Source organism: Rhinatrema bivittatum, chromosome 2 (genome assembly GCF_901001135.1).
Source record: "Rhinatrema bivittatum chromosome 2, aRhiBiv1.1, whole genome shotgun sequence".
NCBI classification, from domain to species: domain Eukaryota; kingdom Metazoa; phylum Chordata; class Amphibia; order Gymnophiona; family Rhinatrematidae; genus Rhinatrema; species Rhinatrema bivittatum.
In genome coordinates, this window is record NC_042616.1 from 571,011,927 (window position 1) to 571,026,542 (window position 14,616).

The 14,616-nt window shown below is 44.2% G+C and overlaps 1 protein-coding gene across 4 annotated transcripts in view; it reads right to left on the reverse strand.

Moving 5' to 3' along the window:
* The window catches only part of SEH1L (SEH1 like nucleoporin), a 109,731-nt gene that overhangs the window by 36,393 nt on the left and 58,722 nt on the right, over positions 1–14,616 (reverse strand). For all 4 annotated transcript variants that reach the window (XM_029590943.1, XM_029590945.1, XM_029590946.1 and 1 more), the window contains exon 6: positions 4,360–4,500. In XM_029590943.1, the coding sequence (XP_029446803.1) occupies positions 4,360–4,500 (141 nt within the window). The remainder of the gene's footprint in view (positions 1–4,359; positions 4,501–14,616) is intronic.

The following is a 14,616-nucleotide window of genomic DNA, read 5'->3' on the forward strand; positions in this document are numbered from 1 at the left end:
CTAACAATACGATGTATCTCAAGTAAATGTTTTAAAGATTCTGTTTAAATTCTAAATAAACTGTATACAGATGTAGAGGAAAGAAAATAAATTTGCTAGCATAGCAGTAGTTACTAGATTTTATTTTTTTTTAAATGTTCACTAAATATTTTAATAGTCCCATGAAATCCTATAGAAACTTTGGATACGTAAAACATCCATGTGTATTTATTTTATTTAAATTCTTTTGATATACCGATGCTCAAGACTAGTGTCTTATCGTACCGGTTTACATTGAAACAAGGGGTAACCAATTAACTAGGAAGATAAAGTTACAATGAACAGGGGTTTACAGAGTGGGAGAGTTGAGATCAAAAGCATACGATTAACATATCAAAGTGAAGCATAACAAAGTTTAAACATAACAAAGTTTGCATGTGTAAACATGCAATAAGTAATTAATACACAAGTAAGGAAAATTAAAATATAAAAATCATACTGTCCCATCCAGGCATAAACTATACAACGGAAATCTAGGCCACTTTAGAAAGCATTACGGTCTGGTTCCTGTTTTCACTGATTAATTCTCTGTGAATGTTCCTCATCCCTCAGCTCTGTGCATATGTAGCAATTTACACATGGGACTTATGTATGCCATATCCTTCTGGAAATGTGAAGGTAATCAATGCATTGAAAGCTTTATTTGTCAAAGTGGAGAACATAAACAGAACTACTGAGTACCAAGTTCATTTAATTAATATTTTGGATTTTGAGCTTTCCTTTCCAAATAAGTGTTCAAGATGACCTACAGGATTTCTAGTATTCAGGTAAAACAAGTCCTGTCTCAAAGAACTTACAATCCAATTTACTGAAGCAACAAGAGAAAAAGTGACTTGCCAGAGCTCACAAGAAGTGACAGTGAGGGAAGTGGGATTTGAACTTGGGTTTTCCTAGTGCTCAGCCCACTGCTCCAACCACTAGATCACTCCTATGTTAGAAGAGCAGTACAAATACATATTTTGTGCCATCTTGCTTCCTGATCAATTACAATTTTAAAACTAAAAAATTGGGAAAAAAAGTATCAACAGGAAGGCTCTGTTGAAAAAAGGCAAGGTAGCAGACTTTTTGTTAATATATTTTCTTATTTAGCATCAAATTAATACCATGTTAACATCAACATCTACAATCTCCATACCATATCAGGTGAACACCAATGAAACAAATTCCACAAGGTATCACAGCACCAGTTTTATCTCAAAAGGATGCAACCATGCCCCCCCGCCACCCACCAATTCCATTACTCACCAAGCATATACTTGGAGTACAGCAATAGGAAGTTAATAGTCTCCCCCTTGCTTTTTTAGTTAAATTGTCCATTTATAACATACTAGTCTTCAAAAGATTATCTACCATATCGTAAGCCTGTCGGCTTTGCCATATTATACACATTCCATATATACTTTAATAATTCCGTGTCAGATGGGGCAGTTTTTGTCCCATGCTGCTGCAAACTTACACCTTACCACCAGTAACAGTTGTGAAATTAATTTCTCTCTCTTTTGGTTTTTTTTTTACGGGTATATATTCCTTTTAGACATTCAAAAGAAATACTTTAGGATCCCATTCTATTGTCAATTTTGTTCTATCCCTTATAAATCTGTGAATCTTTTCCCAATACTCTGAAATGATAGGAGAGATCCACCATATATGCATGAAGCATCGAACCCTTCTCTCTACTATTCCACCAGCACCTATTGCTTGCTTGTGGAAAGATTTCCCTTAATCTAGAAGGGAGTCAAATACCACCTGGAGTACACCTTATAGCATTTTGAACCAGGTACTCGGAAACTGAGGTTCTAGCTTGGCCCTAATCACCTCCCACATCTCTTCTGGTATCTCTTGCTGCAGTTCCCCTTCCAAGCTTTTTCACGTTTATATTTATTCATCTGCCACAAGGCTTAAAATCTTATATGACCCTAGTCCAATAATTTACTACGGATATCTTCAAAAACTGTTTCATCCCCTTCCAATCCATCCTTGATATTTTATTCCAAGAAATGCCTCAACTGGAAATAGTCAAACAGATCCAAATAGCACATCTCCTGCATCAAGGTCAAACTCCAGAAACCCCCCTTGCTCTCATATTTGTCCTATTGAGCTTCATCCCTTCTCCTCCCACTGCTAAAAAGTTCCTGTGGGCAACCCTGGGAGAAATTCCATTTTATGTAGAATTGGGGAGAACTAGTTGTAATCATTTTGTGGCAATAACTTAAACTGCACAGTATCCCAGAAATGCACTGAATTGTTTATATATAGGTTCTTATTCATTGTAGCTCCTAATCAGAACTCGTTCCAGAAATTCCTGTTTTATTTTTACCCATTCTTCATTTTATTCCCTGCTTGTCAATGCACCACTATTCTTAGCTTCTGCCCAGTAACAGACTTTAAAAATTGGTTGTCCTAATCCCTCCTGCCTCAGTTTCTGAAGGAGCATATTCGTTGCTATCCCAGGAGAGTATCTTTTCCAGCTAAAACTAAACAGCTTTCTGTAGATAAGTTGAATCCTTTTATTCAGTATCTGTATGGGCAGTGTCTGGAAATAATGACAAAACTGAGAAGTAAAGTCATTTTAACTGCTGTTATGTACCTGAGCCAAGAGAGGTTGTATTTTGGCCATATTTTGTAGAACTGCCTCTTGGAAATATAGTTAATATGAAAAAGTCTATTATCTGCCACTATATTTACTGCAAAGTAGCATACTCTTTAAGCCCATTTAAATCAAACACTTCCCTGTAACCTCTCTCTTTCTTCCTGCTTAACACTGCTTTGGTTTCAAGTTACTTTCAACAGCACCCCCAATTTCTAGTAGAACCAATATGCTGAATTCCTCAGTTTAATTACAGACTTGGAAATTTAAAAAATAACTCACTTATCTGCTGCTGAGCTCTTTTAAAAAGCCTCTGGTCAGTCTTGCATCCAGGACATGTGCTTAGAGAACCTGTCTCCAATACAGGTAGGTACACCCCTCCCCCAATTAACTAGATGGAACCAGTTTTTATGACACCCAGTGACTTAAGTTTTGATTTTAAAAATTTAAAGCCAATGTCAGTTTACTCAGCCAGCCAACACTAAATTCAAACAGTAAACTGGAGAAAAGACTTCAAAGAAAGAAAAGTATCGAAATAAAAGCTTTTTTCTACATATAGTTTTTTTGTAAAGCTTATTCAATCACACCTACAGCTTACAGCACAACTCCCCTTCCAAGGCCAATGGACTTGAATTTCAGTCTAGGAAGAGAGGATAGAAAGGTTGTACCACCTACACAATCAAAAAATGGCAGCCATTACTGTCAGGGTGCTACTGGAAGTAGAGGGGGAAGTGAGCTCACACTGTCCTGTCTTTTTCCCCTCACACAGGAGAGTTGAGTTTCTAACCACCAACTATTCCAAAGAAACCCCAAAGTCACAAAAGCAGCTGGCTGTGCTAGACAAGGAACACAGCCTGCACTGGCAACCTGTGTGTCATGAGATCACAAGAACGGCCTATTCTTTTACTACAGCTGACAAAGACAAATTGCACCTTGCTGCCCCAAGGGTCAGCTGAAATCATTCACCACCATTCAACCACTGGACAGAGCTTGCCCAACTAGCTGAAGGCTGCACTAACTCCCTTTCCGATGCTCGCATACTGCACAGCCTCAGTCACAGCAGTCGACTGTTGCATCTACTCTTAAAAATCAGAACAAAACAAGCTTTACCCATACTGAAAAGGAGAACAAATAAGGGAGAGAGGAGAGAAAGGAAGAGGGAGTGGGGAAGGGCAGAGACGCTCAGGATGGCAGGTGTCCCCAGAGAGGGGACATCTGCCAGGTGGACCCTCTCCTGATACCCTCAAAGACCTTCTGGTTCAACCATGCCCAGCCGGAACCTGGAAGTCACCTACCAGGACTTTTTCCACCAGGGACTGTATAAGGAACCCCAAGAAACCAGGACTGGAAGCGTGAGGTACCAGAGGAACGATCACAAGAATTTTTGTCCTAGGAATGGAAGGACCAGCTCTATCAGGACAATCAATCCAAAGACTGCTGCCTTGGGAGCAGACAAATCGTAAAATCTGCCCTACCAGGAAAGATCCAGAGCCCAAAATCTTGGAGTAAGGAATCCTGCTGCACCAAGCACTATCTGCTGGCGAGAAAAAATACTGGCAAGGAAGGACCTGTGCTGCACACTCCTTATAGCAGTGTCGATGTCACTGAAAAAGTTTTGTGTCTCCATCTATTGACAGGATAACATTAATCATGCGTTTGGAATGTTCTAGAAGGAAAGGAAAAAAAAATGCATTTTTTTTGCACTTCTTACTAATCTCTCATCAAAAACTCACCTTAATGGCTTAAGGGTAAAGATTCGGACATCTTTGGTTGCTACTGCAAGAATGTGGAAAGATCTTCCCAAGTTTGGTGCAAATGCAATATCATGTACAGGATCTGTCACAGTCATCAATGTTTCTGCTTTTGCGTATTTCCTGAACACCAAACAGAAGGAAACAATTTGAGTTTTGATATACAACTTGTAAAAGACATTTTATCAAGGACTTGGAAATTGAACCATATCCACACATATCCCTTTCACTATGCCTAGATGTAGGTTTATGAGTTTCTTAAAAAATTACAAAATTCACTAGAAATATATTTTTTGCATTGTTGTTTTAATTAACCATATATCTCTATGCAGTCTGATAAGGCCCAATATAGGGGTGGCCAACTCCAGTCTGCAAGAGCAATAAATAGGCCCAATTGTCAGGATATCCATAATGAATACACATGAGATATATCTGCATATAATGGAGGCAGAAATTTCAAATGCATCTCATGCATATTCATTGTGACAGATCTGTTTGTAGCTCTTGAGGACTGGAATTGGTCATCCCTACACTACAGGATATTAGAAGGATTCCATTTCTAAATTGTCTAGCCATAGCTCTCAATCAGGTCTAATTTACAGGATAACCAAAATACGCAAACTGACCAGGTTAATTTATTTATTTATTTATTCGTTTTATATACCGTCATTCGGTTTAGCCATCACAACGGTTTACAGAATCAAACAAAATCAGATAAATTATACGTAGTTGCAAAAGAAGAAAACAATAACAATAGTGAAATGATGGGTAGAGGAAGATGGTGGGGTGAAAGAGGGGGAGAAGGGAAAGATGTAAAAAGGAAAGTAATAATAATAGTATTAATTCATCTTAAAGGAGGGCTTAATATTAAATTTAAATTTCTGAAATTGTAATACTTAAGGTTGATGCCAGTTGTAGTTACTGTTTTTTTCTTGTTTGGGTTTGAATGATTGAATTGATTGTAGATGGATTGTTGTTATAGATGATCATTGATGTAGACTGTATGGAAGAGGAATGTTTTTAGGTCCTTCTTGAACTTTTTGATGTTAGATTGAGTTCTTAAATAAGGCGGTAGAGAGTTCCATTTTTTGGGAAAGCAATGGAGAATGCTCTATTTCTAGTAGTTGATAGTCGAGCATCTTTAATGGGAGGAATTTTTAGACAAGAAGTATTCTTATGTTGATTGAAGATTTGTTCTGGTAATTTGTGGAGTGATTTTTAAACCAGTATGTTTATGATGATCAGCATGTATTAATTTGTGAATGATGATCAGGATCTTATAATCTATTCGAGATTTAATAGGAAGCCAATGAAGCGACATTAGTATTGGGGTGATGTGAACATATTTTTTTGTTCCTGTTAAAATTCTAGCTGCTGAATTCTGAAGAATCTGCAGAGGTTTGATGCTTGTTGATGGAAGGCCAATCAGAAGAGAATTACAATAGTCTATAGTTAAGAAAATTATAAGTTGCAAGACGGTTCTGAAATCCATTGAATTTAGGAAAGGTTTTAAACATCTGAGGACTAGAAGCTTATGATATCCTTCTTTGATTTTAGTTGTTATGTGTATATTGTAGTATAGGTTCCCATCTATGATAACTCCAAGATTTCTGGCGTGATTAACAGGGGAAATAAAGTTGATTTGATTGTTAGTGGTGAATTGAGGTGGTGGAATTAAGTTGGGTTTTTTGTTCATGATAATTAATTCAGTTTTATCAATATTGATTATTAGTTTTAAATTTGAAAGGAGTTGTTTTAGTGCATCAAGAATCATGGAAGTATCTTTGCATGTTTCACTCAATACATGTAAAGGAATCAGATGAAAGCTCATTATGGATGCATTGACCACCAGAATTGTTTGAAGGCCCCTGAGGACTAGCAGTGAGAATCCTGTTCCTTTGGACTTTCAGCTTAATAGCAACCAGCCTCTGATGGGCAATGGTACAAACAGCCTTCATTCACAGCTATCTGAGTTTTATTTCCTTTTTTAACCCTCACCTCTACGCAAGTAGAGGACAGTTCCCTGTACGAACCGGGATCAGTCCAGACCATGGGTTAAGCCCCCGTTCCAGCAGGTGGAGACAGACCAGAGTTCTAAGGGCAGCCCATATAAGGACGGAACCCACCCTGGAACCCTCAGTATTTATCTGTCTCCAGCAGGTGGAACAGCTCACCCTTTGGCTCCCTGTTTAGCTTGCCCTCTGTTTCTTTTCTCTCCTTTCTCTGGGGCAAGCTCACGCAAGTACTCTTTAATTTACTTCTTAATTTAAAAAAAAAAAAAAAAAAAGATTTTTTTTTTCTCTGACTGTGTCAGGGCAGACAGTTCTGTCTCCCTCACTCTTGGGGTTCCTAGGGGGGCTTTGCCCCTTGATTTCTGTCAGCCTAGGTTCCCTTCCCGGTGACCAAGTGTGGGTGATACTGGTGGTGCCAGTCCCTCTCCCCACGTTTGTATCTGCTGCCGTGCCCCGAGATGCCCATGCCTCAGTGGACCTTCAGGGAGGATTATTATACCCCTGCCTCTGTGAATGCAGTGAACTATTTATGTGAATAAAACTGTTTTTGTTTTCCCAAGTTTTCACAGAATATATTTTTTACTTGTCTTTAAGTTAAAAAAAAAAAAAAAAAAGGCTGCAGTTTATTTTGTGAGGAGGGAGCGGGGTTCAATTTCCCGCCCAGCTCCTCAGGGGCTCCCAGCTCCGCTGTTTTCTATTAGCTTTGCAGCCACTTTCCTGCTCCATGCCGCGGCCACCTTTTTGTTTACCTTGTGGAGAGTCGGCCTCCCGACTCTCCCGTGAAGGGATATGCTCCAGGTGTATTTCAGAGGGTGAAGGCTCCTCTTCTGGACTGCCAGCTTCTAGACCTCGGGGAAGGGCTCCCCGTCGTGTTTCTAAGCCATTCCCGTCTTGGGAACGCGCATCAGCAGCGATCATTTTGGGGGTTTCTGCTTCTCCGGGGGCTGGGGACCTGATTTTTTTCCCCCGATTTGAGCCCGGTTTGCTCTCGGGGGGGGGGGGGCAAGCCTTAGGTGGATGCAACAGTTACTCAGCACCCAGGACCTCCCGTCTGCCCAGGCTGAGCGTTTGGAGGGCGCTATAGCCTATGGTGCGGATGCCCTCTGACTTGCTTCGTGTCCAGGCGAAGGCTATGGTTTCTGCGGTCTCGGCCAGACGTCTTCTCTGGCTACGTAATTGGTCAGCTGATGCTTCTTCAAAAGCTCAATTGGGCACTCTTCCTTTCAAGGGCAAGTTGCTTTTTGGTGAGGACCTAGAGCAGCTTATCAAATCCTTGGGTGAAAACAAGGTCCACAAACTACCAGAGGACCATCCCAAACAGTCGAAGTCTTTCTTCCTGACTCACACTCGTTTCAGGGGAAACCGCTTTTACGGCAAAAGGTCTTGTGGCTCCTTCCCCGGGGGGGGGGGGGGGGGGTGTCCAGGTCCCAGTCTTGGTCCCATTCCTTTCGCAGCCGATGTTTCCGGGATGGCCATCAGCAACACACGACCACTAAGTCAGCTTCCCAATGAGATTTGGCCGGTCCATTCCTCCGAACGAAACTTAGGTGAGCGTCTTTCTCTGTTTCTCGTGGAGTGGTCCAAAATCACTTCCGATCTCTGGGTCCTTGAGGTGATAGAACACGGCTACGCGTTAGAGTTTGCCAGGGACCTGCCGGATCTACATATACAGCATAGTTCTCTGATTCAACGGCAGGGGAGAAGAAAAGAGGGTTCGCACTCACAAAGCGGGGAGTAGCTGGCTTGTTACGGTGGTTACTACCCCAAACCAAATGTGCCTGATACTTCACTTTCGATGCACATCCAGCATGGCTTTCTGCTTCAACAGCATGGGAAAAGACTGATACTTCACCATATCCAGCATAGCTCCCTGCTTCAACGGCAGGGGAGAAGAAAAACAACCAATAAGGGCTGTATAACATAGTCTGGGTAAAACAAATAAGCATGGGTGTAGCTTGCTTATTGCGGCGGCTACTACCCCTAACGAATCAAGCTAGATATTTCACTTGGATGCAGCTCCATCACTGCTCTCTACATAAAAGGTGGGGGTGGAAGGGAAATAGAACCAAGAGCTAGGAGAAACAGATAAGTATGAGAGAAAAAATGTGTGAAGCTTGCTGGCCAGACTGGATGGGCCATTTGGTCTTCTTCTGCCGTCATTTCTATGTTTCTATATATCGTGTCCCCTTGTGGCCGTTCCAAGCGGCCTGCAGTCTGTCACACCCTCTTGAGACTTCAGAAGTTGGGGGCGATCCTTCCGGTACCGCTGCAAGAACAGGGCACCGGCCAGTATTCAATTTACTTCACTGTTCCCAAAAAGGACGATTCTTTTCGCCCCATCCTGGAATTCAAAAGGGTCACTCGGGCCCTCAAGGTTCCCCGTTTCAAGATGGAAACCCTGCGTGTGGTGATTTACGGCAGTCCGTCCCGGCGAGTTCCTCGCTTCCCTCGATCTGACAAGAGGCTTATCTTCACATCCCAATCCATCGGGAACATCAGATTCCTTCGCTTCCAGATCCTAGACCAGCACTTCCAGTTTCAGGCACTTCCCTTCGGTCTCGCCACCGCTCCCCGCACCTTTACCAAGATCATGGTAGTCGTTGTGGCAGCTCTCCGACGAGAAGGAATCTTAGTCCATCCTTATCTAGACGACTGGTTGGTAAGGGGCAAGTCTGCCACCCTCTGCACATTCGCAATAAACAGAGTTTTAACCCTACTCACATCCCTCGGCTGGGTAATCAACTACTCCAAAAGCAATCTTCGGCCCTCACAAGAGCTGGAATTCCTGGGAGCTCTCTTCAATACTTCGGTCGGGAAAGTTTTTCTTTCAGACTCTCAACCTGATCAATCATTGAACACTTTCGTCTCTCTACCACTTCCTATGGCGTGGGATTACCTGCAAGTTTTAGGGACCATGGCTTCCACAATCAATCTCATCCCCTGGGCGTTTGCTCACATGCGTCCTTTACAGAAAGCATTGTTATCCCATTGGAAACCGATGTCCGAACTGTACCAAGAGATTCTCCCTCTCTCAGACTCTACCCATTGCCAGTATACAATGGTGGTTCTCCCCGGCACACCTTCTCAAGGGGATGCCTCTTCTGACTCCCTCTTGGATCATTGTGACGACAGATACCAGCCTCTCCGGTTGGGGGGCCGTCTGTCAATCTCAAACGACTCAAGGTTTCTGACTTTCGAAATATCAAATAAAAGAAACTCTCAAGTCCAGAACGGCCCCTCTGCCAGTACTTGCAGCGGCCCAACTGAAGAACCGGGCCGAGCAAGATGACCAGGCATAGAAAAATGGAAATAAAAATATGGAACCAACTGCTCAAGTGGCCATAGAGTCTTGTTTCCCTTCCAGGGATTTTGATGGTCCCTCTCCGCCGTGTCCCGATGTCCTCTTCAGACGCCGATCGCCTTTCCCTGCCCTCTGCCATCTCGCCGGCTCCACAGTCGGCAAAGCCGGCGCAGGCGGGGTTGCCGTATATTCAATGTCCACTCCTTGTGCTTTTAATATTTCTACCGCATCGGCAACCGATTTAGCACGCGAGGATATTCCTTTAATAGTAAATGCTATGCCACTTGGGTAAAGCCATCTGTAGCGATGGTGAGCCCTCCGGAGGGCCACAGTAACCGGCTGGAAATCCCGGCGACGTCTTAACGTGGCTGGGGATAGATCGTTGTAGATTGTGGGCACATGGCCCTCCCAGGAAAAAGCATCCACCTTTCTCGCTGCTGACATGACCGCTTCTTTAATTGAAAAATCATGCAGACACAAAATAATATCTCTGGGCACATTTCTAGGCGCCAGTCCCAAAGCTCTATGAGCCCGATCAATCTTGATAGCTTCAGAGGACGAAAGTTCAGTGATATCTACCTCAGCTGTTGTAAGCAGCGCGCTACAAATCCGCTGGGCCGTTGCTTTACAGTCCGAGTACTCTGCCTCTTCCGGGAGCCCCCTGATTCGGATATTGTTGCGACGCGTGCGATTTTCTAAATCTTCCATTTTCAACGCGAAATCCTCTTGGGTAGCATGCATACCCGCGACCCCCGCCGTGAGAGCGGTTATCTGGGACTTGTGTGTATCGAGCTGCGTCTCCATATCTTCCACTCGATGACCCAGAGCGCCGACGTCCGTTCGGATAGAAGCGATCGCCTCTCGAAATTCATCCGAAAATTTTTTAATATCATTTTTTCAGGTCGGCAAACCAATTTTGAAGCTCCGCTTTATTAATTATCCCGTCTCCGCTCTCTGCCGTCAATACTGCTGAGCCGCAGGCACCGTCTAAATCCGGCACGTCAGCGTCCCCCGTGGGCCCACTCAGGGCCGCAAATCTGGATCCACCAGCATCAAATGAAAATTGCTGTAGATCCACGGTTTTTCTTCGATTCGCCATATTTCTGGACCTTTAAGCAACACCTAGAACAGGCTGTGATACTGCTTGTGCGCCGCAATCGGGAGATTTTAGCGTTGCTGGAGGAGAGATTATCGGAGGAAAGATTTAAGCAGCCATCTTAGTCAGATGACGTCACTTCCTCCCGACTCAAGGTTTCTGGTCCCTCTCCCAGTCTCGGTGGCACATCAATCGTTTAGAAGCCCGAGCGGTTCGCCTGGCTCTCAAATTCTTTCTTCCTCTGATTCGACACAAAGCTGTCCGGGTTCTCAGAGACAACTCCACCACGGTGGCTTACATAAATCAACAGGGGGGGGGGGACTCGAAGTTGGCTAATGGCGCTAGAGGCCAGCAAGCTTTTTCTCTGGGCAGAGAGGCACTTGGATCGCCTGGCAGCTTCCCACATAGCAGGCAAGGAGAATATTCAAGCCGACTTTCTCAGTCGACAACATCTCATCCCCGGCGAGTGGGAGTTGTCAGATAAGGCGATGGACCTAATCGTGCACAGGTGGGATCCCCCTCACCTGGACCTCATGGCGACGCTTTCCAAAGCCAAGGCTTCCCGGTTCTTCAGCCATTGGAGGGAGCATTGTTCGGAAGGGATGGATGCGCTGGCCCTTCCCTGGCCCTCCGACGTACTTCTCTACGTGTTCCCACCATGACCGCTAGTGGGGAAGGTTCTACAGAGGATAGAACTTCATCGCGGACCGGTCATTCTCATGGCTCCCGAATGGCCCCGACGGCCATGGTTCGCGAATCTGGTGAATCTCACTGCGGACGGACCTCTTCGTCTCGGTCACCTGTCCCATCTTCTGCGGCAGGGTCCCATATTTTTTCGATCAGGCGGATCACTTCTGTCTAGCGGCATGGCTTTTGAACTGAGACGTTTGAGACACAGAGGATATAGGGATGAAGTTTTTGCCACACTCCTCAGGGCTCGCAGTCAACATCGCTTACCTACATCCGAGTCTGGAAGGTTTTTGAAAACGTCTGCGAGGAGTTGGGTGTTTCAGCACGTTCGCCTTCGGTTGCAGTGATTCTCACTTTTCTTCAGTGTGGTCTCTCCAAGGGTCTTTTGGTTAGCTCCCTTCGAGTTCAGGTTTCGGCTCTTGGTTCCCTCCTGGGCACCATCGAAGGTCGGGCAGTCGACTCTCATCCGGATGTTGTTCATTTTCTCAGGGGCGCTAAGCACTTGAAACCTCTTGTCTGGTCTGTTTGTCCCTCGTGGAGTTTAAACTTGGTTCTTTGAGCTCTTTGTTCGTCTCCGTTCGAGCCTCTCCGTCAAGTCACTCTCAAAGACTTGACTCTCAAGACTGTCTTCTTGGTCGCTATTTGCTCCGCCAGGAGGGTATCTGAGCTTCAAGCCCTTTCCTGTAGAGATCCTTTCTTGCGTTTCTCGGACTCGGGCGTCTCTCTCAAGACCATCCCTTCTTTCTTACCTAAGGTTGTCTCGTCTTTTCATGTTAACCAGTCCGTGGAACTTCCTTCTTTTTCGCCAGAGGATATCGCAGCGTCTGGAAATAGTGATCTTCGTTGTCTCGATGTCAAATGAGTCTTATTGCATTATCTTGAGGTCACTAATGATTTTCGGGTTTCCGATCATCTTTTTGTCCTGTAGAGTGGACCCAACAGGGGGAAGCAAGCTTCTAAGGCTACGATCGCTCGCTGGTGAAGGAGGAGATTTCTTCGGCCTACATTGCAAGGGCTGAGCAGTTCCTGAGGGCCTAATAGCTCATTCTTTACGTTCTCAAGCGACTTCTTGAGCGGAGTCTCATTCGGTGTCGCCGCAAGAAATATGTAGGGTGGCTACATGGAAATCCCTTTATACCTTTGCTCGTCACTACAGTCTCGATATTCAGGCTCCAGTTTTTGGTTCCTATGGTCGGCAAGTGCTGCGAGCGGGACTGTCTGGGTCCCACCCTTTGTAGGGAAGCTTTAGCACATCCCATGGTCTGGACCATTCTTCTTCTTCTTCTGTCCGCTCAAATTTTCTTCCTGTTATTTTTGGAATTTTTCCTTCTTATAGGATTTTCTTTTTTGATCCCTGCATCTTCTTCCTGGAATTTACTGATAGGCACCGGAAGCATCGTTACGATGATCGGGGGGTAGATATACAAGAGCGTTTAGTTACACAGTTCATTCAATTGTTCTGTTATTTTGTTGGTTTAAATTAAATTACTAGTTATCCTGTTACTTGCTTGATCTTATACTTTCTGCTTTGACAATGGTTATACTGAGGGTTCCAGGGTGGGTTCCGTCCTTATATGGGCTGCCCTTAGAACTTTGGTCTGTCTCCACCTGCTGGAACGGGGGCTTAACCCATGGTCTGGACTGATCCATGGTACTACAGGAACGAAAATTATCAGGTAAGAACTAATTTTCCTTTCTTAGCCAATGAGCACAATGACTCCTTCTGGAACCCAGTGCACATGCAAAGTCTGGTACCTAGGTGTCACTTTATTTGATGGCAGAGACTCATGGGCTTAAGCCTGGGCTTAAAAACGCCGCCTCCATAGAATCTTCACTTCTAGCAGGCACAAGGAGCAGAAGACAGGCTCAGGACTTGAATCCAGGTCTCTGGCTTGGCAGTACAGAGTTTTATAGTTTTATCTAAGAAACATGACAGCTGCATTTATTATACTGGAAAAGTAACATATTTAGAGGTAAATATAGTGAAGCTGCTTACAGTAAACAAGGGTCTCCATAGACAACAGGATGAATTAACCTTGGCATATAAGTGATATCATCTGATGGCGCCAAAAAGACCCATCTCTCTAGCGCAATAAAAGTTTACTACTGAGCATGCACAGGAGATCCTGCACACATGCGCACTGCCTCATGAGCCCCTCAGTCCATTGTAGAGAATAGCTTTAACTACGCAGTCAACCCTTAAGGGAGGCGGGTGGGTATTAGGCATGGCTTTTTTATCCCGATGTCTATGGAAAGCCCCATTTACGGTAAGCAAACTTGCTTTCTCTGTCAACAAGCAAATGCAGAGTTGTGTATTAGAGCACTCACTGTTCAAGCAACCAGCTACCCCATGGACTGTAGACTAATGGGTGAACAGGCTGCGCAAAACTGCTTGCCCAAAATTGTGACATTGATAGATTGTCCAGACAGGAGTGGGACATGAAAATGTGAATGGATGACCAACTTGCAGCTTTGCAGATGTCTTCAATGGAAACGATCTCAAGCAAGCAACTGAAGTAGCCACAGCTCATATTTCATGCGTCTTGACAGATTCTGATCTGAAGGCCAGCCAATGCGTGCCAGCTGGACAAAGTGTGTATGGTAACTGATACACCCAGTCTCTGCTGAGATCATAGGATACAAACAGCTGAGAGGCCTGACCGTGTGGTTTGAGTTCTCCTTTTGCAGTTTAGTTAACGAAAGGCTTTTTCTCCTGCATGCACATGTCATGGAAAGAATGTGGGCAAAACAATAGCTTGATTCAGGTGAAAAGCAGAAACCATTTTAGGCAGAAACTTAGGATGAATGTGAAACATCACTCTGTTGCAGAAGAAATCAAGGTATGGAGAGTATAAGACTAATGCCTTAAGTTCGCTGACTCTTCTGGCCAAAATGTTAACTATGAACGCTGCCTTTCACATAAACTTAAAATGAGGCTGACTACAGTGGCTCCTAAGGAGGCTTCATCAGTTGTATTAAGATGACACAGAGATCCCACAGCACAGGTAGTTTCATATTCCACATGAATTCTAACACCAAAGAATGAAGGTAGATTTATTTATCCTCCACCTGAGGGTGGTGTGCAGCTATGGCACTAAGATGCACGTTCACTGAGACCGGATGCGGAGGAGGAGGAGAAT